We start from the raw sequence: 27,520 nt of genomic DNA on the forward strand, positions 1-27,520 counted from the left end.
GCGTGACAAGATCTGAAATAGATAAGATAGAACCCACATATTTTTTTTTATCTTTTCAACATAACCCCCCCCCCCAAATATTTTAATATTTGAAATAGAATCCTCATCGTTTACACCCGATATCTTCAATAACTGAATTTTTATCAACTCATTCCATGACCTCTTCCTCCAGGTAGCTCCCTTCATTACCCTGATTACCTTATCATCCACAAGTACAATCATGGTTATCATTATTAACATCTTCTATTATTCATACTTTAACATTACAACATTTATCAGAAATAATACCCATGTCATATGCAGCATAAAGCTTTATTGAACTATAACTTAATGAATGCTTCATTTTAGGGTTTGTACACTTATACCACCAACTCTTTTCCCTCTGTTAACAACCAAGCCGTTCTGAACAGGTAGAATTGGGGAAACTGATTGAATTACTTGTAGCCCATCAACATATAATTTTACACCATTTCTGCATAAAGTATATGTATTCATTTTAATTTTTATACGTGTATATGTACACATTGTGCGCAATTTTTTTTAAAATATTAAAATACTTAACAAGAATATTTCTTCTTTTATAAGAGTTTTGTATGACTTGATGTTTTTAAGTGACCGAATATTACAATTGCATTTCTGAGACATTTAGAGGAAAAATTTATATAAAAAAGTGTTACATATTATTTTACATATCTGAGACAATAAACTGGCTTTATCATCTCTGGTAATTCTACCAAATATTCAAGGAGACATCATACACTCATATAGAACATTTTTATATGTACTATAAGTATCATACATATTAACATGGATTGAAATCCAAGCACCTGTGCATTAAATTAAATGAAAGACAAATGTTTTCATCACACATACAAACAAAAACAATCATTCTGAGATTATTGTATTAGCAATACTAGTCCCCTACCGGCAAGTGTAATCTGGTTCCCGTGAAGAATTGAAAATGCCATAAGTCCGTCAAAAATCAATGAAGCGGGACGAAATGCAAACTTGATATATAACTAATGAAGATAAAGTCACATACCAAAAATCAGCTCAATATCTGAAAGCGTTTAGAAGAAAATTACGGAAAACCCCTAAAAATTGAAAAGGCCGTAATCGTAATTCCGTCAAAAATCCTTGAAACGGAACGAAATGCAAACTTGATCTGTAACTCATCAAGATACACTCACACATAAAAAATCAGCTCAATATATGCAGGGGTTTAGGAAAAAAAGTGCGGAAAACCAAGTGAGACAGACTGACAGACAGACAGAGGGACAGCTAGACAGACGGATGGACAGACTCAGAGGAAACCTGTAGTCCCCTCCGGTTTCACCGGTAGGGGACTAATAATCTCTTATCCTAAATTACATCAAATTATATAACCTTAAAATTCAAAACATATCAATAAATAAATAGAGATATGAGCAGGGACCTATATACTAACGGGATAGGCAACTCCTTCAGCGCCATGTTTATTTACCCAAAACGGCACACACAACACTGCAAGTTTTTCAAACTACATTTTTTTCCCAGTTAAAAGCTTGTTTTCTGATTAATGTAATCTGTTCTTTTTGTGTATCGGAACGGATATTTAATAAATTTTAAAGCACATATTATAAAATGATTTAGATCTTAAGTAAACAACCACCAAAATCGGCGATTTCTCGGAAATACAGCCGATCAGGGGCACGCACTGATTTTTAAATAAACGTAATTACTACTAAGATAAGGAGTAAAAACAGTGCTAATAACAAATCTTGAATAATTTTTTGATAGATAATTTAAGATTTTATTTTGAAATATTTGATAGCAAAAGAGATATATTTAATCAAAATTGACTTACGAAATCCCACAACTTACGAGATATCGCGAGACTTGCGAGAGTTGCCTATCCCGTTAGTTATAGGTCCCTGATATGAGTAAAGATTGGAAAGCAGTTTCGTCATAATTGTCGAGAGAGAGAGAGAGAGAGAGAAAGGGGTGTGGTTGCAGCTCTTAATTGACTTAAATAATAAAATCCCTTTCAACATGCAAATCCATTTAAATATAGCAAAGCGAAACATTCAAACAATCACAACAGCATATATGGGCTGAAAGGACAAGGAAGTACTTCAAAGAGCCTTTCATGCCCCAAACACGTGATACCTAATGGGTACTACAAAACATTTTATATTCTCCATTTAAAACAAGCATTCTGAGAGTATTGCATCAGCAATACTAGTCCCCTACCGGTAAGTGTAATCTGGTTCCCCTTAAGAATAGAAAATGTCATATCTCCGTCGAAAATCAATGATGCGGAACGAAATGCAAACTTGATCTATAACTAAGGAAGGTAAAGTCACATACCAAAAATCAGCTCGATATCTTAAAGCGTTTAGAAGAAAACTGCGGAAAACCCTGAAAAATTGAAAAGGCCGTAATTCCGTCAAAAATCAATGAAGCGGAACGAAATGCAAACTTGATCTGTAACTCATCAAGATACACTCACACGCCAAAAATCAGCTCAATATCTGCAAGCGTTTAGGAAAAAAGTGTGGAAAACCAAGTGGGATAGACAGACAGATAGACAGAGGGACAGACAGACAGACAGACAGACAGACGGACGGACAGACTCAGAGGAAACCTATAGTCCCCTCCGGTTTCACCGGTAGGGGACTAAAAAAACAACTCAACCTGTAATATTAAAATCTCGGCATACATATATTTCGTAGAATCATATAATAATTAAACTATAATTCTTTTTTTAGAGACAACTGCTATAACTGGCATTCTTGATGGTGTAATTAGTCCCCTACCTGTAAAACCGGAGGAGACTATAGGTTTCCTCTGAGTGTGTCCGTCCATCTGTCTGTCTGTCCATCTGTCTGTCTGTCCCTCTGTCTGTCTGTCACTCTGTCCCACTTGGTTTTCCGCACTTTTTTCCTAAACGCTTGCAGATATTGAGCTGATTTTTGGTATGTGAGTGTATTTTGATGAGTTACAGATCAAGTTTGCATTTCGTTCCGTTTCATTGAGTTTTGACGGAATTACGGCCTTCTCAATTTTTAGGGGTTTTCCGCAATTTCCTTCTAAACGCTTTCAGATATTGAGCTGATTTTTGGTATGTGACTTTACCTTGATTATAGTTATAGATCAAGTTTGCATTTCGCCCCGCTTCATTGATTTTTGACGGAATTATGGCATTTTCAATTCTTAACGGGAACCAGATTACACTTGCCGGTAGGGGACTAGTATTGCTAATGAAATACTTTCAGAATGCTTGTTTTGATTAAGTACTTTATAATCTTTGTCATACAATTGTAAACTGATTAAAACATTAGTGGACCGCAAGAAAACTTATCCTGTCTAACTCAGACGAGGTGTGCCGCAGGTGGATCTTGAGGCGTGTTCAGCAGCGCTTGCACTCGCCGACATTTCTGTTGGATGTATAAGGAATTTTGGTGAGCGCTCGCGAACGTTCGCTCTGATGAACAGGACTCTGATGTGTAGGGCATCGCTGGATCACTAAAAGGATCATAAACGTATTCATGAATCCTCCTTGAACTTAAGAATTTTCCCATTGGCAAGCAAGCATCTTCGGAAGTGATTTTGACTGTGTTTTTTTGAATCTGTGGAAAACAAAAATAGCAAGATATATTTGTGAAACTTAACCCAATGTCAAAATTTTCAAATTCAAGGTCAAGATGTCAAAATTGTTGATACCCAAAGAAAAGTGTTGTCACAAGGAATAAATACGTGTAATATGATAGCCCTAACACCCTTCAGAAAATATGACCAAGATTAAAGTTTTTCGAAAGAATGCCACAGTCAAAGTTAAAGGTCATGAGGTCAAAAATGTTAGTGCCAAAGGAAAGGTGTCCTCGCAAGAAACATAAGTAAAATAAGAAAACCTTAGCACTTAGGACCAACTGTTGAAAAATTTACTTTAAAAGAAATTTGTTAAAAAAATTTACTTCAATTTTTGCATAATAGCGAAGCGCCGCTGCGAGCTCTAACGACAACGCTTGGACGAAGAGAAAATTCTGACTACTGCACATTCCTTCCATAGAATTTTTTCCGTAGTAATTCTGGACCCACAATGCATCGCTTGCTGTTCTCGCTGCTAACTTCGTTCCCCCGGTAACAACACCTAAAAATTCACAAAAAAATTCACCTTAATTTAATGAATATTGCATATAGATAGTAAATGAAACGTTTTTTGTTAAAATTTTTGCACTTTTCAAACTTCGTTTATGGAAATGCAGCTAACATACAATGTCATGTGACGTCACAGTCTAGACGTTCCAAATGTTTCGTGCGGTTTGAAGAGGCAGATCTTAAAATCAAGTGAACAATGCGCTCGCCCCAACGGTAGCACCGTCAACATATTATTTTTTTTAGAGTTGTTTTATACTAGTATGTTTATTTAACCGTACATCGGACACGAATTAACCATGTATCTGACACTTTCCGATGCAAGGGTAATCACTTCCATTTTCATATAAAATCCAAATGACAGCTGTTTTTTTACGGAAATAGAAAATAAAACTCTAAATGTTCAGTGAAAATACAAGTTATTGATACATGAAGACTAGAAGTGGACTCAATTTATATCTTTAAAATAGACGATGATAACCCACGAGACAAAGGCGTGAGTTGCCATATTACTAGCATTTCAAAGCCTTTTTAAGGCGATGTGATGCAACTAAAATCTCTTCACATTTGTGGATCGAAATTTAACTAGAAGGTTATTTTTTAAATAAAAGATAAAAATGTTGCGATATCACTGATTTTAAAGCACTGAGATCAAGGTACTGTATGATATTTTTCTGGTTTAAATACCGTATGTCCGATGCATGGTGAATATTGTCCGATCCCTGGTGAATTCTGACTTATTTCGAAAAATGTCAAAAATTTGTATTATATCCACATACTACATGTAAAGTTCCATTTTGATAATATTCGGTAGGTAACGATATCATTAGAACTTGTTGAAGTGCGAGGGTGTCCGATGCATGGTGAATTCACCCCTAAAAGGAATTGCCTTCTAATCGTTGGGTATGCCAGGGACATTAATGACAGTCGGAAACGAGAGATGATTCATGCAAAGTCTAAGAATGTAGGAATGACCAAGGAGACATATCTGTATTTTCATAGAATTGGGATCCGCCCCTGCCGTGTTATAAGTATACGGGCACGCGGTTTACCCAGCACGTGGATGTAAAACACTGTTAAAAGCTTACTTGCCTTGAATATCGCTACTTTTGTGAAGTAGGCTGGTGAATGGAACTGCTAGAACACAAAAACGATGTTATTTCAAGGAGTCTAGCTAGTTCACCACGACAATGTGTTTATATTTTTCACTGCACTAAACAGGCTTTGCAGAAATGGCGCAACAAAAACAAAGAATTTGATTGGTTTAAAAATCCGTAACTATCCGACGGTGTAAAGTTTACCAGATTTCTCATAGCGGCATAAATTGAATTATCTGTGATAATATTGTTTTATGCATAACGGGCTTGTTCCGCTATGCAAATTACCAACATTTCCAACTGTTGAAAATGCCCTGGCATAGCCAAGAAGCTAGACGCTGTACACTATAAACATAATGTTACAGTATTACCTTATTCAATAAACATGCATTTATAAGGAAAAATAGAACAACTTGATATCTTTAAAATTATTTTATGAGATAATTTGTGGAAATTGACTGCTTATGAGATTACAGTGTGCAAATATATTTATTTTAGTAAAAGAATCCTTTACGGTTGCAATATTTGTTTCATGAATCAAAGAAAGACAAAAATTACGATTAAGAAATAAAATCCTAATCTTCCGCATCTTAAAAACAAGAAAGTTTTATTTGTTTATTTATTTTTTTTAGAAGTATCGTTGTTAATTGCCTTTTCCACTTCTTCCTTGATTTGGGGTTTTCCCACAGATAATAAGCAGGGATTGGTTTATTTTTCTCGGGTCGCAGTCTGTCACACCAGGAAAATACTAATCAATGAGAAGGTACACGTACATTGCATTGCAGGTTACTGCGTAATATATCAACGCTAAATACAACTTAGTGTGCAGATACAGCCTGGAGATGGAGGTATTCAAGATTGTGTTCCCTTTTCTTATTCTCGGTTTTTTGAACAACTTTCCTCTTATCAATGGTAAGGAAATATTAAGACTATAATAATTTAAAAATTAAAATTAGTAATTGGATAGCAACAAGGATTTTAGTCATATGAAGATGTTTGCAATTTCTACCCTCCCCTTTTCAGTATATCCTCATTTTTATTTTATATTTTACATTTTATATTGTTTTCGGACCCATAGATACATCCCTAACAAAAATTTACTATAGTAAACTATAGTTTACTATAGTTAACTATAGTGAAAACTTTGATACTTGATTTACTATGAAACTTTACTCTGGAACTGTTTTTGAGATTTCAAAGCTTAAAATCTCTAAAATTCGATAACAGTAATGTAAAATTTGGAAATAATGTGTGAAAATACAAATAATATTTCAATGTAATATAAAAAATGTGCATGTATGAATTGAAGAACAAAAAATATAACGATCTGAAATCCATAGTAAATATACTGCGATTTACTATAGTGAAAAAACTTTGATACAATAGTTAACTATAGTAAACTATAGTACTTTTTTGTTAGGGATATGCGTTATGTAAAATATAGAAATAACAAACAGTAATCAAGTTCAAAAGTCCATTGACACGATCCAAATCTGGAGCAGAGCAAACACGGACCTCTAAAAACTGAGGTTGGATCAGGTGTCATGGAGGAGTAAACATCCCTGTCCACCGGTCAAACAAGCCCTGTCGTGTGCTCCATGGTGTGACTGGGGAAATGGAAAAAATACACATTTTAGTATGAAAATAATGGCCTAACAATTTTTTCTACCAAAGAACTTGCCAAATGTTGATTGTAAACGAGACTTTTAATATCCTTGATTCATCAACTTGTTTGTCAATAGTTCGCCTCGTTTTAGAAAAGGTTCTTACGTAGAGTATGCTCCTGCGTATCGAATCAAATGGGAAACATAAACTCCATATGCAGGTGATAAGTTATATTGCTACATAAATAAGGTAGGTTGACGATAGTTTTGTTGTTAGGTTACCATTAACGTCTTTTTCTAGTAAAATATCCTAAAATGAAACAGAAATGTCATGATCAGTGGTATTTTTTATTTCAAATAAACAAGGATATATCGAGTCGACAGATGAATGGAAGAAACTAATGTTAATTGATTATACGTCATTGATATATCTAAATGTCGAGTTGAAGGCCACAGCAGGTGTTTTCTTCTTCTCATATATAAGTTTTTGAATAAATTCTTCATATGAATACAAAAATAGGTCTGCTAATAACTGGGCGCAGTGAGTACCAATCCAAAACTACAAAGATATTGTCAATCAAAAACACGAGCATTTTTATGTCAACTTCAGCGTACTTGCGTGTACAATCAGAATGTTTTTTATTAAAATAATTTAGCAAATGATCAATGAGAAGGTAAGTAAATTAATAAGTTTATTGAAAAAGCAGTGTTAAATAGTCGTCCGTGTTTATGTTTTTGTTTTGGTAAAATTTGTGATTTCAAATTCTCTAACAGTTCCTTAGAGTTCTTTTAATGACAACATCTGATTTACACCACGTTTCGAATATGTTGTAGTAGAGTACTTTTGAAAATTCACCTTCACTGCTGTGAATATTTAAGTGAGGAGTATAGAAAGAGGCTTTGTAGAATATTAATTGGAACCTGCTACGTATCTTTTTTGAGATTATCTTTATGGAGATTATGAAAACAGACTGGAAAAGATGACTCGCGCAAATGTTGTCGAAAACAATTATCATATGTGTGATAAAAAAGCTATAAAATAGTATTGATTAATCTGATATTAAAATACAAGGTAAAAAATCTTAGAATATGCACAGATTATTGAAATGTTACTAGACAAATGTGATAAAAAATTAAGATAACCGCTTTTGTCCTAAAAAAGTTCGGATATATTGTTATTACATTGGTCCGTCCGTTTGTCACACTTCTCCAAACTCCTCTTTTATTTTAAGGAGTAGCCAATTCATCTTCGGAATATGATTAGCGGTGCCTTGAACATGTACAAAAAAGATTTTGAAAATTTATTGTAACCCCGAGGGACATATGGGGGTAAAAAAAGTAGTGTTTTTCTGCAAATACCTCTTTCTTTGAACTTCTCTTTACATTTATCTCAGTAGTCATTTCATATTTCGGTGTGTGATTGGGAGTGTCCTGTACAAGTGAAATAAGGTTTCGGAATTTCGATTTTCACCCTTGAGCGATTGGGGGTCAAAAAACGACGTTTTTCCTGCACAAATCTCCGTGAACTCCTCTTAAAATTTTTGCAGTAACCAGCTCATCTTTTGAAATATAATAAGTGGTGTTTCTTAGATGTTCAATAAAGTTTCGGAATTTTGGTTTTATCACTCTAGGGGCGATTGGGGGTCAAAAACGTCGTTTTTCTACAAAACTCTGGTTCTCTTATATTTTTTGCAGTAGCCAGTCATATTTTGGAATGTGATCGGGCATGTCCTGTAGATGTGCACTAGGGTTTCGGAATTTTGATTATCATCCTTGGGCGATGGGGGGGGGGGGGTCAAAAACGACATCTCTTAATTTTTCAAAGTTGCCCAATCATTTTTTTTTTAAAGAAGAAGTCTGGGTGTGTTCTGATGATGTGCAATTAGGTTTTGGAATTTTTTATTTCACTCTAGGGGTGATTGGGGGTTAAAAATTGACTTTATGTAATGAAATAATAAAATTGATTTCAGAAATATATTATATTACCGGAGATATCTCCTAACAGTACTTTTCACCGACATGTTTACCATGCAAATAACAGGTCGATACTTCTCAAATATGCATCGCTGACCTCGAAAAATCACTTTTCATTTCTTTATGCTAATTCAATGATTCTCTGTTTGCATAGTTTATGGAGGACGACGTACCCGTAGAATATTTTATACATTGCATATTTCTTTATAATACATGTATCTCATACAGCTAATATCGTCTTGGATGTTATGAAACTAGTTATAATGTATCATGGTTTGATAATTTTACACCAAACTCCAACCAAGTCTTTGGTATTTTATCTACTAAATCGAACGAATTTAGAAAAAAAAACCATCAGAAGAGTCATATTCAAAGTGAAATTAGTGCATGGTGAATGGTGAACCGTCTCAAACATTCAAGCTGGACTTTGAGAAAATCTTAAAAGCAACAGTGTTAATTAAAAAATTAAATATTAATGCATGAACGGTATTGGAAATTGGTTATTACTTTTGATATTATCTACTTTGTAATCTGTGAGTCACCAAGGAGTTGTACGCTCCTGGTTTAATCTATTCGATGGGTAAAATGCATCTTAAATGAATTTTTTGTGAGATTCATGTTTAAAAATTATACTGAATTGTGCATATGAAGGTTAATCCAAAAGTTGTGCAACAGCTGCTATAAAATCGTTTTAAAATAATCCAGTGTTATCAACAAGATTTGAAATACTAATACCCCATCTGTTTTGCTTTAAAATTTCATTCGAATATATAAAATATTTTTTTTAAATAACGTTAGGTTTAGTGTATCACCGAACAGCAAGAATGTATCGACGTAGTTATGACGTTAATTTTTAGTTCATACGCTTATCTTTTCAAATTCTTATGTGCTTCTTTTTAATAATCTTTACTCCGATTTTGCCATAAACCGTCTCGTTTTGAGTTATAGTGTTAAAATTTTTTTTAACTTTGCCCTAGGTTATTTCTAAATTCATTTCTTTTTATGTAAATCTTATGCATCATCAGATTCAAAATGAGTGTTGAAGAGAAAAATCATAACGATCCCGACATGCGGCGACATCGAGACCAACGTTGTGTTTATTCTAATGTTTCAAATATTGCATACTAGTATATCTGAGTAAAAGTTTAGGGCAAAAGTCAAAATAGATAGAAGTTCAGTGTATTAGTACATAGTATGAGTTTTGTTTTTCATGAAAACTTTTGATTATTAAATATTCCATAGCAGTCGTGATATTACTTTTAGAACAACCCTCCTGTGTACTTATAAAGGGATAATTATAAAGGGATAATTATAAAGGGATAATTATAAAGGGATAATCATAAAGGGATAATTATAAAGGGATAATTATAAAGGGATAATTCAAGTGAAATTCACGGGATGAATTTCATTTGCCAGTGTAAGTGAGTGTAAATCAAAACAATGATAGACCACAAACAAAAAGATTTCTTGTTGACTGTGACTCTAAAATCATTGAAAATCGTTACACCATTTAGATATGTTTAAAAAGGAGCAACGAGATAGGGATAAGATAGGGATGTAAGAAAATAAAATAATATGAAGATATATAGATATATAATAAGAAAATAAAATATACTTCTAATAAAGAATTCATAAATATAGAGCGTTCTCTATTGTTTGAAATATGCAATGTCGTTACCTTTGACATTATTAATTATAGAATGTGTCATAACCCTGAAACACAACTATATCATAAGGATGATGTTTTTCTTCCTCGATGTCATCGCCTTAGCTCATAAAGCTATACAATTGCATTTTTTATCATTATATAGGATATTACTGAAATACTTTGAAAAAAATGTACCTTTAAGCGGATAATCATTTATATTACTCATATAAGCAGATATTACTTTCATGATTTAAGGACGATGGACCTAATTCGAAATTTCGAGACACTGCACAGAAAACCGCGCATATGCCTTGAATCAAATTGACTTAATTATGTATTGCAAAAGATAAAAAATATACATTTTTAATTCTTTTAAAGATATTCAAACGTTTCCTCTCAATTCAAATTTCCTTCAAAATGTGCCCTACACCTGCGTTTGACATGCCCCTCTGAAATATCTAAGCCGATGACCTATTTATTTTTTGACATAATTTGCTGGTAAATTGTCTAGTAAACATTGTCCTTTAATATGAATAAAAATTCTATTGCAGATTTTTTTTCAATGATCACTCTTATACCCTACACTGGCAATATCCCATTACTTCCTATAGGAACAAGCATTCTGAGAGTATTGCATTAGCAATACTAGTCCCCTACCGGCAAGTGTAATCTGGTTCCTGTTAAGAATTGAAAATGCCATAATTCCGTCAAAAATTAATAAAGCGGGACGAAATGCAAACTTGATCTATAACTAATCAAGGTAAAGCTACATACCAAAAATCAGCTCAATATCTGCAAGCGTTTAGGAAAAAAGTGCGGAAAACCAAGTGGGACAGACTGACAGACAGACAGAGGGACAGACAGACAGACAGACGGACGGACAGACTCAGAGGAAACCTATAGTCCCCTCCGGTTTCACCGGTAGGGGACTAATTATCGATTTCCATCGCCAACATTTGAAACGCTCCCCATTAAAAGTCTATATCGATGACCATATTATTTTTTTTATTGGTTTTAACTCACCAAAAGTAACTTTACCTCATATTAAAATTTGAATAAAAAATCTATTGTAGAAATGAATTAGGTCCGTCGTCGTTAAGAAAACTTTGGTTTGGTTGTTTTAATTGTTGGTTTACTTTCCAAACGGACACCGAAACTTGGTCTGGTGTATTCTGCGTTACACAGATAGCCGTAAATTTAGTCGTAATTATAAAGTATAAACGCAAGGCATAAGTGAGTTACCAACTCCTTGACTATGCAGTATTGCACATGCATAAAAACATGACACGATTATTATTTTAATCTGTAAGAGCTATACAAGTATGGCCTGTAGAAAACGGTTTCCAGTTGGGGCTCATATGGAGAAATGGACAACTTGGTAATCTGCATAACGACTATAACTTTTTAATATCATAATAGCGAATTTCTGCTCAAAACATTTTATCAGAAAAAAAGAAGAAAAATATAGATAAGAAATATTTTCGAAATTTGTTTTTCATATATACATGATATACATGGCCCTATATGGATCGGAATGCACAATTTTGTTTTTAATTGATTGATTGATTGGTGTTTACGTCCCATTCGAGAGTTTTTCACTCATATTAAAACGTTTTCGTATGCCGATGGGGAGCTTCGAGGGGCTTCGAATTTAGACCTATACTCGGCACTCAGAGCCATTGAGCAGTGAGGGTTTTTAATCTTGACAACGCCTACCGTTACTCGGGACCTCGTAATAATTACCATAATTATCCTAACTTGCCCTACCTCATGAATGGACGTAAATCTTTTGTCTAACTTTTAGTTCGGCATAAAGAACGCTTTTCATTTAATGAAACGTCGATTTTCAAGCTAGCTCCTAAATTGAGGCACCGACGTAGGGATACGACTGGGCTACAGGCACATTTTTCACATGCAGGTCACCCTCCTTTCTTTTCTGTGGGAAGAGAAATGAGATGTGACGAACGAAACGAAACGAATACCTGACTAGGCGCATTTTTTAAAATGAAACAGTCATACAGCGTAACAGGAATGAAAACTCTGCAATAGATTTTCGTCAATGATTTAATTCGGGTTTTAACAAGTTAAAAGTTATTATCAGGAATCAATCCTTTTTTCGCGGTAGTCGGTCACACTTGGAAAATCCTTTTCAATGTTAACGTATCTTGCATAACAGGTTACTGCGTAATAGCCAAATTACTAATTTAGTCTGCACATGCACATTAAAGATGGAGGTATACAAAGTTATGGTATCCGTTTTTATTCTGGGTTTTATGAACAATTTTATTGTAATTGACGGTAAGAATTTAGAATTAGTCTAGCAAATGTTTTTATAAATATGAAATAGTTTTGATTGATTTTCTAATAGGAAAATTTTTTTATTTATGAAAAAGGTGAATACATGTATTTAATTAAAAACAAATAAATTCAATTAGAAAAACAAATAAAGAAACAAACAACAAAACAACAACAACAAAAAAATGAAAAAGCAACAACAATGCACTATAGTGATATTGCAGATTAATGAAATAGTAAGAAAATTAAAAATTATATTAAAATGGTGAAATGCTTATTGGTTAAAGTGGGAGTCGGCTTTGATTTTTTGGAAATCAGAAGATAAAATCGATTATCATATAATATTTTATTATTTCTAGTTACCAATTCTAATCTATTATTTTAAGACATCTCATTGCGATTTCAGAAGTCTTGAGGGCAGAAAATTTCTCTTCGATATCATAACTCAAGTGAGCAAAAATATCATTTGATATGACAAATTCAAATTTTTATTCAAGACGATTTCGCATGTGAGTAGGTATAGGTTTTTCTATGCAAATAATACAGAAAAATTGAAATTCATTTTCTTATGCATAGTACCTACGGCATAATATAGCCAGTACACATTATGACGTCATATTATGACTTCAATTTTCCATACAAAACAAGGTACATGCAATAAAGCGCATCATCAAAACAGCTTCGGCGAAAAGGCATTTTTTTTTTTAATATTATACAAATAATGTATAATGCTAAGGAGAATATTCCTAAGATTAATAAAATTGCTGAATATATCATATGCACTTTCGCATTTGATCAGATTTTGAGGAAACTTACAACGGACTGTGCGTCTGACCCAGTTTCAACTGAAAACTTTACAAATAGTAACGAAACAATCGACCTATCGACTTTTGTGCAGCAATGCTATCAATCCTTGGAATAATGTGCTTCTAATTATACCTTGTTTCTTTAAAATTAAATAGAGTATGCCCTTGCGTCAAAGCTGTTTTTTTTAATATTTTTACAACCTCGGGTAGTAAAGAACAATGACGTCATAATAGGACGTCATAATCTGTACTGGTAACAACGTGTCGTGGGTACTTTGTATTAGAAAATATTTAATTTGCTGTGTTTTTCTACTTCGCCAACTAAGAAATTGATTTGAATGTCATTTTCATATATATTCACGCGTAAAAATATACACATAGAAATTCGTGCTAAAGTGACGTCACAATAAGGCTACAGAGACTTTAATAAAAATATAATGATATAGGGCAGTTAGGAATTCAAACATTGGGTATATTTTTGGTGCTTTTAAACATGTTTAATGTAAGTATAAGGCAGATTTTCAAGTTAAGTGTGAATTTTTGGGGGAGTTAATCACATAGACGTGCCTGTAGGCATATTTTTCATGAAGCGCGCTAGCTGTCTACGTGAAAAGTATGATTTACACACCAATAATTCACACAAAACTTAAAAACATTCTTTAATAATTTTAACCTTCTTTATATAAGAGATATAGCCCTTGTGCGATTCATCTGCATAGAAATGTCTATACCTAGCCTTACATGTAATTCACATGCATATCTCGAAAACACTAAAATCATGTTTCGAACAGTGCTTTTGCGCCGCCGTTTTCAGTGAGCTGGTATAATCTCCTATCTTTTGTCTTTAAGACTCTATCACTCTTCTCCATAAAAATCCATTACCGCAAATCCTTTGCCCACATAAAATACACGTAAAATTCGGCTATTTGAATTCAAATCTTATGAATTTAACAATTCTATGCTACATTTTTTTAAAAGTCAAAAACGTATCTTTATTTTGATTTGTCAAAAACATTTGACACACTTAACCTGTCTGAATTTAAAAAAAGAGAGGTTTTTTTCTCCTTTTTTGTTGTGCAAAATAATTTGCAGAAAAGCTAGACCAGGAAGCTTAAATGCAATTGGTCTTCAGTAATTCAGAAGTGAAAAAAGAATGAGATAGATTACTCGATCAGTATGTGCTGGTTCCAGCTGATAAAGCAGGTAACAAAAATGTCTTTGTTTGCAAGGCTCAGTATTTTAATTGTATTTTAGGGGAACCGGGTTTTAATTCTGCTAGCGGTAATCCAACTTTAACCCATATCTCCCATGGAGAAAATTCTTCAAAATCATATGTCAGTTTTAGATATTTTTAATATTCCCAACAATCAAAATGAATTTGAATTACCATACCATACCTATATATGATTCCTAAACTTTATTATAATCCTTACAAAGATACATAGCGGGTATCAGTAAATTATCTACCAAGCTTTTTTCATAACTCCTCACTGAAACATTGACAGTCGAAAAGGAGAAACTTCAGGAGTACATGTACTGTACAACAATGTATTCGAGAAATGGTGTAAATCAGATGTCGATATTAAAAAAAAAACTCCAAGGAACTTTTAGAAAAATTTGAAATCACAAAATGTTACCAAAATCAGTAACATCAAATCGTACGACTTTTCAAGACTTTATACAACCATTCCCCACGATAAATAAAATACAGGCTTTTTGACATCATAAACAGATGCTTTTTTTATTAAAAGTGGGACTCGTAATTTTACATACCTTGTCATTGGTCATTTGCAAAATTATTTTGTTACAAATAAAACATTCTAATTGTACGCACATGTACTCTGAAGTTGATATTAAAAAGATGCTTGAGTTTTCTGATTGACAGGTTTTTGGAGATCAGTTCTTCCAACAATCTGTCGAAATTCCCATCGTTACCAAATGCGTCTCGTTATTAGCAGACCTATTTCTGTATTCATATGAAACAAAATTTATTCAAAAACTTCTACATGAGAACTCGACATTTGCATATATCGACGACGTATCATCAATTAACAATAGTAAATTCCATTCATATATCGACTCGATATATCCCAGTGAACTTGAAATAAAAGATACATGTACCACAGAGTCTGACACATCTGTTTCATATTTGGATATTTTACTAAAAAAAAGACATTAATGGTAACCTAACAACGAAACTTATGACGCAAGAGCATGCTCTACGTACAATTTCTAAGACGAGGCAAGTTATTGACAAACAAGTTGATGAAACATGAATATCAACAGTCTCGTTTGAAGTCATAAGTTCTGTGGTCAATACGATGATCTCATCAGCAAATACAATCTAGCAGAAGTCGAATCCTGACTGACGTTTTTCATACTAACTATTAGGCCATTATTTACACATTGAATTGTCTACGGATTTTTCCGTTTTCCGGATCATGACAAGGAGCACACAATATTTGATTAATCGATATTGGGAAATAAAAGAACGTTAACGTAAACACAATTTGAAAATATAAAATATCTATAGATAACAAATGATGGAGATCTATAAGGTTATGTTTTGCGCTAAAAATATAGATTTTATTTAACCTTTTTTTCTGATGAGGTCACTTGAAAAAAAAAAATTAGAAAGTTTGTTGTTTTGTTATTTTTTTTTTTAAATAAGTTTGTGGTTCTTAAAAAGGTATTTATATATATTTCCTAATGACAAATTCTTGCAGTAACTTATGTATAAATTAAATTGCTAGAATAGTATTCAATAACGATTTAAACATGTACATGTATTTGATTATTCAACTCTAAGGTAAACTTTTTAAAAAGTAAATAAAAAAGACAAGACACATACAGTAAATACAAAAACCTTTAATTTGAAAATGTTAAACACGTTATTGTCACTAAATAACAATTTTTAAATGCCAATGAAGTCATGTACTCATTTGTGATTGAAAATTGTACATTAAGTTAAAGACACAACTGACAATGCACCCGCTCCGTCTTTTGTATTCAATTGTTTGATCAAGGACATTTGATCAACACTTTATCTAGCATGAAAACATTCATTGAAGGACCACCTTTTTTGTTTCAGCATGGTAAAATCCTCTCACCTTAAATGTTTCCAAATTTTTTTTCTTATCGAAAAAGTTGAATCCTAACACCACCACCCCCCCAACAAAGAGGAAAAAAGTTTTCGTGTTTGGACAAATTTTCTTCTTTTTTCCAGTTTTTCAAATCTCTCTCTCTCTCTCTCTCTCTCTCTCTCTCTCTCTCTCTCTCTCTCTTTTGTTTGTTTTTAGGGGGTATTTAATTATTTTTTTTGTTTGGCGAAGATTTTTCTGGTACATGTGTAAGTTGCAAATTATTTTTCTGGCTGATACCCCCTCCCCCCACTTTCAAAAACGATTCTACGTGCATGGCATGAATTCATTTTTGGGGTTTGATCAATTCTTCAAAAGGCAAGTTCTATTTTTTTTCTTTAAATTCATGTGGTCTGTAAATTTTCATATTTTTGATTACGTGAGTAAAAATTTGTTGTAAATTTTACTTACTAAAGGAAATTGCGAATTCTGGTTGTAAAAGGTAATGAAATCATTATTGAAAGACAATCAAGTGAACGTTAGAATACTTCCTTGAACTGTAAGGAGAACCGGTTTTTAGTTTCACTGGGTACAGGGTGTTGTGTTTACGATGATATCATCTTCCATTTTAAATTTTGCTCTGCTTTCAGCATTATTTACTTGAGGCTTAGGAGGTCGCCATACTGCATAGATGCATAAATATTTCCCTTTTTCTAATAAGATCTGATTTTTTGAATTTTAGAATTTTTAGAACTACCATAACTGTGGCTAAAAAGAAATATATACAATAGATTGTGAAGTTCTCTTCTCCAACGAAATGAACGCAAAGGTTCAGATTATGTAATTTTAGTACATGTATATGGGTGTAGATCAATGGTCAAGCACAGAGAATTTGTAGTTTCAAACAATATGAAAATGTTATTATATATAATGTATTATTCTAATGCAAATCGACAAATCTTGCGCTATCTAAGACAATGTGCCTCATAAGTTCAAATTTACAGTCATTGCATTGAAGTGGTTATTTTTTTCCGTTTGAATGAAACTTTTTGAGCCTTCTTTTGAACATGATGATACACTGTACATGTATGCCCATTTCTTCAGAAAAGTGAAAAATGTTTATATGTTCTTATTTGTTTAAACTCTAACGAACATTAATAATGTATGAAATAAATGACATGTATGAAGGTTCAGAAGTGCTTTTTTCAAGTTTTCATCTTTTATGAAGCTCTGTTATACCTATAAAGACAAATGTTCGATTTGTTTGTTTGTTGTCTCTTCAAGAATAAATTTTTCATTCATATGGAATGCCTCCACCTGCCGGTGGAGGAGGGCTGCACTTAGACTTTTACTCGGCCTTTGAGCGGTGAGGGATCTTTTTCGTGCCAGCATCTACTGCGACATGGGACCTCGGTTTATACGGTCTCATCCGAAGGACATGTCTCCACGTCCTGCAGTGGGATTCAAATATGCGACGTAAGGATCAAGTCCTTATTCGCGACTCTAGAGCAAACACTCTAACCACTGATGTCTTTATTTGCATTAAAATCTAAAAATGTCAAAAATATCTCTAGACAGCATACGAATATGTGCTTTGAAGGTGTGGTCCCTTGATTTTCAAATTGGTGACAGGTGCATACTTCAAATATTTCATAAACACAGAGCGCTGATTTGTTCAGAGTCGAGATCGAAATATAATGACCATAACACTGTTGTGTATATTATATGAATAAAGGTTGATCGAAAATACATGTATCTTTGTTAAACCCCTTGCTCTCTATGTTTTCTAATTAGAAGTTTGGGGATTTTGAATATGTTCGCTGACTTCATCTACATGCGATTAATGTCTTTATGAACCCAGGTCCTTAGCACTTTTTTTCTGAGTATAGTATTTTGCTATAGTAAATTTACATATAGACGATGGTTGCCCCCTTTTTTTTATTGCTGTATTAAAGGTGAGCACTGGCAAATTCCAGGATATGGACAGTAAAGCGTTATTTTGAGGGGGCTGGGTCTTCCCCCCCCCCCCACTTTTTGGACAGTTTAGATGGTTGCTTTTTTTTTTTCGGGGGGATTGCCTCCTCCCCCTACACACACTTTTGAAACCGTTGCTACGGGTGTGGACCTGTTGAGATTTAAAATAAGTCACTTGGATCTGTCTTGTATTGTTAACAGGTGAATGCCCCTGGTATACTTGTTTTAGTGAATTGCTTGTTCCACATCGGTCCGCATGGCCGTAGGAACCGGGGGGGGGGGAGGGGCACGGGGGGGCCGTCCCCCCCCCAATAATTTTGCCGATATATAGATTACTATAGAAAACATAGCTACTATATGTAATTTCGCCATGCAGAAAAACTACAACATATAATACTAAGATATCTAAACATGATATAAAGAAAATACAATTAAAAATGAAAAAATCCATTAAATTCTGAATCATAAGTATGTTTTCTTCCAAAATTACTTAATATTCTTTTGTTTATAACCAATCTTTATATATACGTAAGAAAAAGTACAATCTGCTTGCATATTGAACGGATTATGGATTGAATGTGGATGTGATTAACGGGGAAATCTGATAATTTTTGAGAAATTGTTAGCTCTTACTATCTTTTTAAAAACAAGGTTGGGGGGGGGGGGGTATCCAGACTTCAGGTACCTGTGAGAGAGAGAGAGAGTGGTGTCTAAAGACAATAATATTGCGACCAAAATTGCATGTATCATGTTGCTTCATTGTTTCAGAAGAAATGGGCGATTCATAACAGTCGTTCTATTCCAACGAAAAATTTACCTATTCAAGTTGAACAGTTCAATGCACATCATTATCACACTGTCACTCTTTAAAAACCTATTTGTCACATGACAAATACATTGAATTATTTGTTACAAGACTTATGAATGGAGATATTTTCTTTAAAAAACACTGTCTATACGGAAATTTGTTGCAATAATTATAGAGATATCTAGTTCATCATTACACTACAATCATCAAATATTATTGATAGATTGCATTTCTGACCACAGGGATTGGACAAGCAGCAAATACATGTAGCTCACCACGCAGATCAATAGTTTAGGGGAAATCAGATAAAACACGCTCCGAACCATTATATCTAGTCATATCTAACTCGATGTTCCTTCCAATATTTTATGGATGTCCTACATGTGCCACACCACCTGTGGTACCTTTTTTAAATACCTGTGCCCCAGAGCACTGGACTATACATGGCGGATTATCTTGAGGTTTTGAAAAAAGTCAGCCGACCGTGTGATTTGAACTATTGACCTTAAGCGTCTCCGGTCAATGGCTTGTTTGTAACTGTAAGAGGATTGGGTCAGTTCTGTTGTCAGATATTTAAAATTCTACCAAGTTTTAGATCCTGCGCAATAACACACTGGCATTATTTTTTGATTGACTATCTTATAAACAATTCTGTAAAAAATAAAAAAAATAAAAAATGGAGTATCGTTTTATTTTGGGAATAGTTTTTTGTGTCTTTCTACCACTAGTACAAGGTAAGTGGAAATTGATTTCTTTTTAACCCCCAGTCACCTTGATTTTTCTCATAAAGTAATTAAATTTGCTGTGTTTAATAAAAAGAAATTTGTAAACTTCAAATTGGACGTTGCTGAAATTTAAGAACGATTTGATTGAAACACTGTCAAGATAGTTTTTGATCGTAAAATTAGTTATTTCTCTGACATTTTTGAATGAAAAAAGATGATATGCCTACATTGTTATTTACTCATTTTATGTTAACTTGCCACATGTGCCACACTTGTCAAATATGCATAAAACGAAAAATATTTTCCTTGTCAAGATCCACCAACCCCCCAACCCCCCTAAAAAATTGAAATGCACGAAATTGATTGGTTTGTTTATTAATAAGAACCCGAAGTCAACGGAGAAATTCCCTTCGTCTCAACCCAGATCTTTTTGTCCACTTTCTAATGACTATTTAATTTTTTTTCTGTAAGCAGGTCGTTCACTTGAGTGGGAAAAGAAATCCAGTGAAAAGTAAAAAACAGCAAAGGCGACTGACTATACGACGAGTTCAAGATAAATAAAAAAGGGGGAGGCCAAAACAACGGCAACAACAAAACAAAGAGAAAATATGCGTTTCTATCTTTATTCGAGGGAAGGGGGTTGAGTTTGGTTTTTAGACGAGGGTTCGTTTATCCATGAAAAATAAATTAAATACCATGGACGAAACAGTTGTTACTGAATACCCCCTTTTTTCCCAATTTGAAATACATTTATTTTGTTATTCATACAAGTGTATAAAACCGAAAAGTTCGAAAATCATTTCAATAGCTCTGTTCCCTTTCAGTAAAATGAATTGTGTTTTGAGAGGCTATAGGTCAAAGGGAAACACCGGTTTGCACTCTAAATTTAGCTGTATTATAATAATATTGCACAACCAAGGTATTGCACTGTAATATTGCATCATCAAGGTATTGAATCTACAATCTTGTTATCATTAACCCTTATGTAAAGTAAACTCTGAATCTCCTAGAATATATCAAACAAATTACACTTAGACGACATAAACTTGTCATTAACGTATTAAGGTCGCACACTCCCGGTGAATCCTCCAAGCTTGACAAAAGTGGAAAATCTGCTGTCAAGTCATCGTCGGTCGTTAAAAATTAAGTATAAACGGATAAAAAAGGTTAGTGACCTACAACATTGTTAAGTGAGAATTTCTTCCTACTCATGTGCCACTTGACCTGATAGTGGTCATCTTGCCCATCAAGTTCTGGATAATCTTGCGCTCAAATAACCATAAAACCATAAATGCCTGAAGTGTTTACTTATTTAAAAGCTTGTTTTGACGCCATTAATTTTAGAGATTAATTAATAATATAAGAGAATAATTAACATATTCTTTATTCCAAGAGCTTTCTGTTTTACAGGCATTCTGTAGACTTAAATTAAATAATATTATTAATGATTCAAACATTGATTGTCAGTTATACAGTATACTAACTAGAGTGTTCAAGGAACACAGGTGTCGCCTGGTAAATAGCATCATAAAGATTAAAATAAATCCAAGGATGGACAGACATTTATTAGCACTAGCATTATAGCAAAGAAAAAAAATTCACCTAACTGTAGCACACGCGGGAGGGCACTTTTCTGAAAAAAAAAAAAAATTGATGTAGTTTTACTATTTAAATTCTCGTTTGTAAGTCCCCCCCCCCCCCCACTTTTTGTACGACCGAACACTGACAAATCCAGCATTTCAAATATGTACCGAAAATTTAGTGAAAGATCCAAACCAACTTAATAATACCCCCTTCCCTTCCCCCAGAAATAGGATTTTTGAGTTTAGGCCTTTCTTCTCTCTCTCTCTCTCTTTCTCTCTTGAAGGAAGACCAATATCATATAAAATCTGACAATCAAATAGAAATGCGATCCCCCAACCCTCAAAGCTAAAATGAATAATGAAATTATTAAAAATAATAATTTTTCATTGATACAAGTAAATACATGTTTAATCCAACTATCCCCCCAAAAACATTTATTTACTGTCTTTAGTACTTATGAATAATAAGATGTTTTTTTATTTTAATTTTTTAGCGCTGAATTCCGATGGCACCTGTAGCAGTGATAGCGACTGTCCACTTTCATTCTATCACTGCTGTTCCGGGACTATCTGGTGCTGTCCTTCCGGGTACATTTGTACCGGATCTGCAACCTGTATTAGTATCGGGTATGTATAGATTTACTTATATAAATTGTGTTGTTTTAAAGTTAGCCTGGTTCCCTGGCTCATCCTTGCCTAGTGTCGCGGAGTATACGAATTAAGCATAACAGGGACAGGGAACCAGGCTATTTAAAAGTATGCTTTTTATTAGGGATGTCAAAATATTTATTTTCCTTAGTCGATTTTATTCGTTTGTATTATCTGAACGATAGTCGAAATTTCGGAGCATCTTCTGAAATTAAATTGTATTTCAGACTTCACTGGTACATGACGTATTTTTAACTCAAATTCCCCGCCGATTTATTAAAACACTGTGATTGTCAGTAACCTGAATTTTCATAAATTCACAAATACCATTTCCGAGTACAATGACAATCTGGTGCAGACTTTTACTGTACAAAAGAGCCAAGTCTGCATTCAGAATATTGATGGGTAATTTATTACAAAAACAACACCGGTAGGCAGTAACTGACAAATAATTCTCGGGCAGTGAAGCACTTTGAATTATTGTTTTGTTGAAGAAAGTTTATCTTATCGACTGTGAGGATAAACGGTTTCTCAATTTTAAGATGGGATCATGAAACATTTTAAACTTAAGGTCAAAATATTTATGCTGAATAAAAATTTTGTAGAAGTCAAGCAGACCAAAATTAAAATATTTTTTCAATGTTGCTTCACAAAAATGTTATGATCAATTCAATAATATCCATAAACAATTTACAGTCGATTGAAAATTTGACTTAAGTCTAAATCTGTTTTATGATCGTGGCCAGAGAATTCCATCTTGTTATCGCTTTTATTGCATTTATTTAATAATAATAGTATTCGAAAGTCATTTCATTATTCGATCGTCGGTCCATTCGACTGAGAGTCGAATAGTCGACTATTCGTTGACATCCCTACTTTTTATAGTAATAAAATTAATGCTCAAGTTTATCTAATGTATGTGTGCATATAAGGTGAGATAAGCAAAAATCAAGGGAAAACTTTGATTTCGAATAAATAAAATAAAATCGGGGAACACTTATTAATCATTTAAAGATTTGATTTATAGGCGTGATCTAAATATAAAAAGCATGATAAATTACAGATTTTTTCTGAATGTAAATTTGGTGTTAAGACCACCCAGTAATATTAATTTCGAAATTTGAAAAGTTATCCAAGGAAAGTCATGTACAATATACCTCAGAATTGTACATTTTGTGGTTATTTTAGACTAACATAAATGTACATCAAAATTTGTAGAGAGAGAGAGAGAGAGAGAAGTCGGTATTGCTAAATATTATAGATTAAATGAAATACCCTCATACATAGATTATCTTCATTTTATTTTAATTGATACCCAGTATGCATCTACAAATGTAAAAAAAAAAAAATGTTGATTTTCAGCATATGAATTTAAAATCAATCGAAATGTTTGTGCTTAGAAGCAAGCAGGTTCTCTTCAATATAAAATATGTTCTATTTAAAGGATTTAGATCGCCTCGTTCATTTACCTCAGCTTTAAGATGGTATCATTGATCAAAATAATTCTAAAGCAGAATATTTGAACGCTTCATAAGTCTCTTAATCCCTAGATCCTTTATTGATGAAATTACACTTCACGTGTTCTGGGATTTGCGAAAGGTTTTATTTTCTGATATATATGTCTATAGGACAAATAACTAGTGTAACAGGAGAAGAGAAAAATACGACAGACCAGATCGGGATTCGAACCCGCGCCTCCTGAATCTCTAGTCATATGATCTGCCAACTGAGCTATTCTGCCCCACCGGCGATTGAACCCGTCTGATCGCCTCAAGCATAAATAATGTGTTGCTATCAACTTTTTATTTCAGAGTTATCGTTGGTCCTATCGTCGGTCTGATCGCCATCATCGTCTGTGTCGTCGTTTGCTGCATCTGCTACAGTAAGTCAGCTGTTATAAGTGTGATTATTTACATCCGATTATAATTGCTTTTGATAAGGTAGACAGACAACTTGATTTTTTTCATGTATAGTGAATTTTATGCAAATGTAAAAAGCAACAACTATTAATAACAATACTGTTATAAGGTTGAATTAAAATTAATGATTACGGTTCAGACGGCCACAATTTTAAAACACAATAACAAAAAATTTTTTTGTTGGCTGTCATTTATTGTAAAAAATAAAATTGAAACGCTACATTTCAAAAGATACATGATACATGTAACTTATTTATCAATAAATACTTGATACTTATCAACAGATTTTCAAGCAATGTGTATTCTCCGTTCTCGATATCGCCTTTTATTCAAATATTTTCAAAATTTACTAGGAAAAAGACAACAAACACCAGGTGTTGTATACAACCCTCAAACAACTCAACCTGGCTACGGACAACCACAGGCTTACGGACAACCACAGGCTTATGGACAACCCCAGGCCTATGGACAACCGCAGGCGTACGGACAACCACCGGCAAAAGCTTGAAATGTCTATGAGAGACAGAGAGAGCGATAGAGAGAGAGAGAGATTGAGATATTTTTACATTTATGCTTTTTTTGTTGTTTTTGTTTGAAAGATCATATATTAAATTTATTACATTGAAATATGAAGAGATTTTTTCTGTAGTAAATTTGCATGTATATTGCCTTAAGAATTTTATATTTGTATGTACATGTACTTGTTACTCAAAATTTTAATTCCATATTCACCATTAACATATTAAATTCATGTATTCATAACTTTAATTTTTAGCATACATACAAACAACCACATTAGGAAAAAAATTATCAAATATTGTGAATGTGCCTATAAAAACATTTCTAATAGTATTTCATCATATAGAATGTTGAAGATGGGCGAACAAGGCGTGCAAAATGCCTGCAGCTTCAAAAGAATAAAAATCATATTCCATTTGTGAATTTAGTATTTAGATAAAGTTCATTCTATTAAAAGGTAAGAAATTATGACAAACAAAACTTTTCTGCGGAAACTTCTCTCGGTAAAATTATTCTATTACTTAAAAAAGTGGTGTTCTTGGGATTCGAAACCAGACAATAGCTATCCTTAAAATTATTTTTTTTTGTTTGAGACGAACACGCTAACCACTACGCCACAACAAACAGATGAACAGAGGCATTGTACATGTAGTTTATGTTTGTGATATGACCATTGAGAAAATAGACTTAAATATTCGTCTGAAAGATATACGTACATGTATGCTGTGTTCTAAAAGTGTATTTGTAAGGTACAGTGTTTTTGACATGTTTTTGTCAACTGAAATATGTGTATTTTTTGGATACTTTGGGGATAAACTTTGAAAAAACGTTGAAGTGCGCGAAGACCCACTCATAAAAAAAATTTATAGTATGAAAGATGATTATTTTTGATCTCTTTAGTGGGTGTATGTTATTTAATAGACGAATAATTTTAATCTTTGTGAGATTGTTGCAAAAATTGTGAATAGTTTACCTTAAGTATACATCCGCAGAAACATGGCTGAAATTTTGCCGACTCGGCGTTAAACAATAAACAATCAATCAATCAACATTAAGTATACATTTAATGTTCAATGAACTATCAAAGAAAATTGTGTTCTATTTGAGATTTAAAATTTTCAGTTTCTTGTTTGTCGCATGACATAGGAATTTTTCTAGCTCGCCTTGTACGCCCATTTTTATTATTATTATAAAACGATCATATATGACATGTGAAGAAATCCATTTTAAAGAGAAGTTTTAGAAATAAAGGTTGTTTCTTAGTTTGTTGCGTTTGAGTGATTTATCTCAACCCCTCCCCCCCCCCCCCTTCCGCCTGTCCACTGTATAGTCCACGTTTTGTTGCTACTAAATATTTTTTTAAACTTGCGTCTTAACTTAAACTGCTAAAGTAATTTTCAATTTATCTGAACAATGACTGGGGAATAAAAATAAATTTTGTGATATTCTTTGACCCCCTCCCCCTACCCTTTTTCTTAGGAGTAGTATTAAAGAAATAAAATAAGTATCTTTTGTTTAAGTTTTCTTCCTTTTTCAGGTCATATACATATCGCAAAATGGTGTTCGTAATAGCACGAAATGATATTTAGAGAACCATCCACAAGACTTGCTAAGATCTACACATTAAATATTATTCTCAAATTTACCTTTTAACAAATTCTTTCCAGTCCTACCTTAAAGAAGCACCAACTTAAATTTTATCCGTCAGTGATTAGCGACTCCTGTGGATACTATCGAATTGTACTAGTTAGACAGAAAACACAAATTAGGATTGGCATATTGCTACACGAATATTATCGTTTTACTAACAGCGTGACAGTTTGCTTGTTGGGGCGTACTAAAATTTTTTGTGCTGATTATCATTTTACTCATCGATTGGATGTTTGATTTCAATGGAATCAATACTACTTTCCATATGAAACACAGAATCCAGCAATACCACTGACACTACTGACCAATCGTATTGAATGATTGTTCACTAGTATGCAGTAAACAACAATTGCATGTGGACAGACAAAGCAAGTTTTACTTCCTGTAATGATGATGTCGATAGCTATATAGTACAACAGTAGCAAAGTAGCCTTACTAATTCCGTTCTTTAAGTTTTCTTATACGTATTTAAAACTGCATCCGGTCAAATCACAACAAATATGACACATGTTTTTCGAGAATAGAAAACGGACTTTGACTGACCATGCACGTGTTGTACTGGTAAACCTTCATTCAGTGTGGTTGGCCAGTATTATCAGGACATTGTTGTATTCTGAATTTCATATGCAAATTAGTATTGATTTCATTGAAGTCAAACATCCAATCGATGAGTAAAATGATAAACAGCACACCAAATTTTAGCACGCCCCATCAAGCAAACTGTCATGCTGTTTGTAAAACGATAATACCATGTATCATGAACATACGGAATAAAGCCTTCGCCATATACTTTTCAGAGATGTAGCACGTAGGAAGGGACAGGAGGACCCCCCCCCCCCTTTAATTTTTTAATTGACATTCTAAATCTTTGCAAACCAAAGCCATTGGTACAGTATTGATATAATCCAATACTCTACATTTCACTTTCCTATTATCTAGCTTATTTCTAATAGAAATTAAACAAAACACGGAACATACGAGGAATGTTAGAAAAGTTCACGGACACATTGATTTACAGAAAATTTATTGTGTACTTTGAAGAATGACATATGT

General features: G+C 33.3%; 1 protein-coding gene across 2 annotated transcripts; it reads left to right on the forward strand.

Moving 5' to 3' along the window:
* The first annotated feature begins 6,045 nt into the window (after window positions 1-6,045).
* Window positions 6,046-26,080, forward strand: LOC133174467 (uncharacterized). 2 transcript variants are annotated; one of them, XM_061309589.1, is made up of 4 exons: window positions 6,046-6,146; window positions 22,226-22,358; window positions 24,191-24,261; window positions 24,652-26,080. In XM_061309589.1, exons 1-4 carry the CDS (start codon window positions 6,077-6,079, stop codon window positions 24,804-24,806), a joined length of 429 nt encoding a protein of 142 aa, XP_061165573.1. In that variant the 5' UTR covers window positions 6,046-6,076; the 3' UTR covers window positions 24,807-26,080. The 2 variants fall into 2 exon arrangements, with proteins under 2 accessions (XP_061165573.1, XP_061165574.1); XM_061309590.1 differs by lacking the exon at window positions 6,046-6,146 and adding an exon at window positions 12,708-12,758.
* The last annotated feature ends 1,440 nt before the right edge of the window (window positions 26,081-27,520 follow it).

The sequence above is a fragment of the Saccostrea echinata genome, unplaced genomic scaffold (assembly GCF_033153115.1).
Source record: "Saccostrea echinata isolate AGI-Se365-2 ecotype Australia unplaced genomic scaffold, CSIRO_AGI_Sech_v1 ptg000058l, whole genome shotgun sequence".
NCBI classification, from domain to species: Eukaryota; Metazoa; Mollusca; class Bivalvia; order Ostreida; family Ostreidae; genus Saccostrea; species Saccostrea echinata.

Bases quoted from the DNA above. Each gene is read 5' to 3' on its own strand.
- LOC133174467 (XM_061309589.1), top strand. From the start codon at position 6,077: ATGGAGGTATTCAAGATTGTGTTCCCTTTTCTTATTCTCGGTTTTTTG. The intron at 6,147-22,225 runs GTAAGGAAATAT...TTAATTTTTTAG, and splicing joins CAACTTTCCTCTTATCAATG to CGCTGAATTCCGATGGCACC. The intron at 24,262-24,651 runs GTAAGTCAGCTG...AAAATTTACTAG, and splicing joins CGTTTGCTGCATCTGCTACA to GAAAAAGACAACAAACACCA.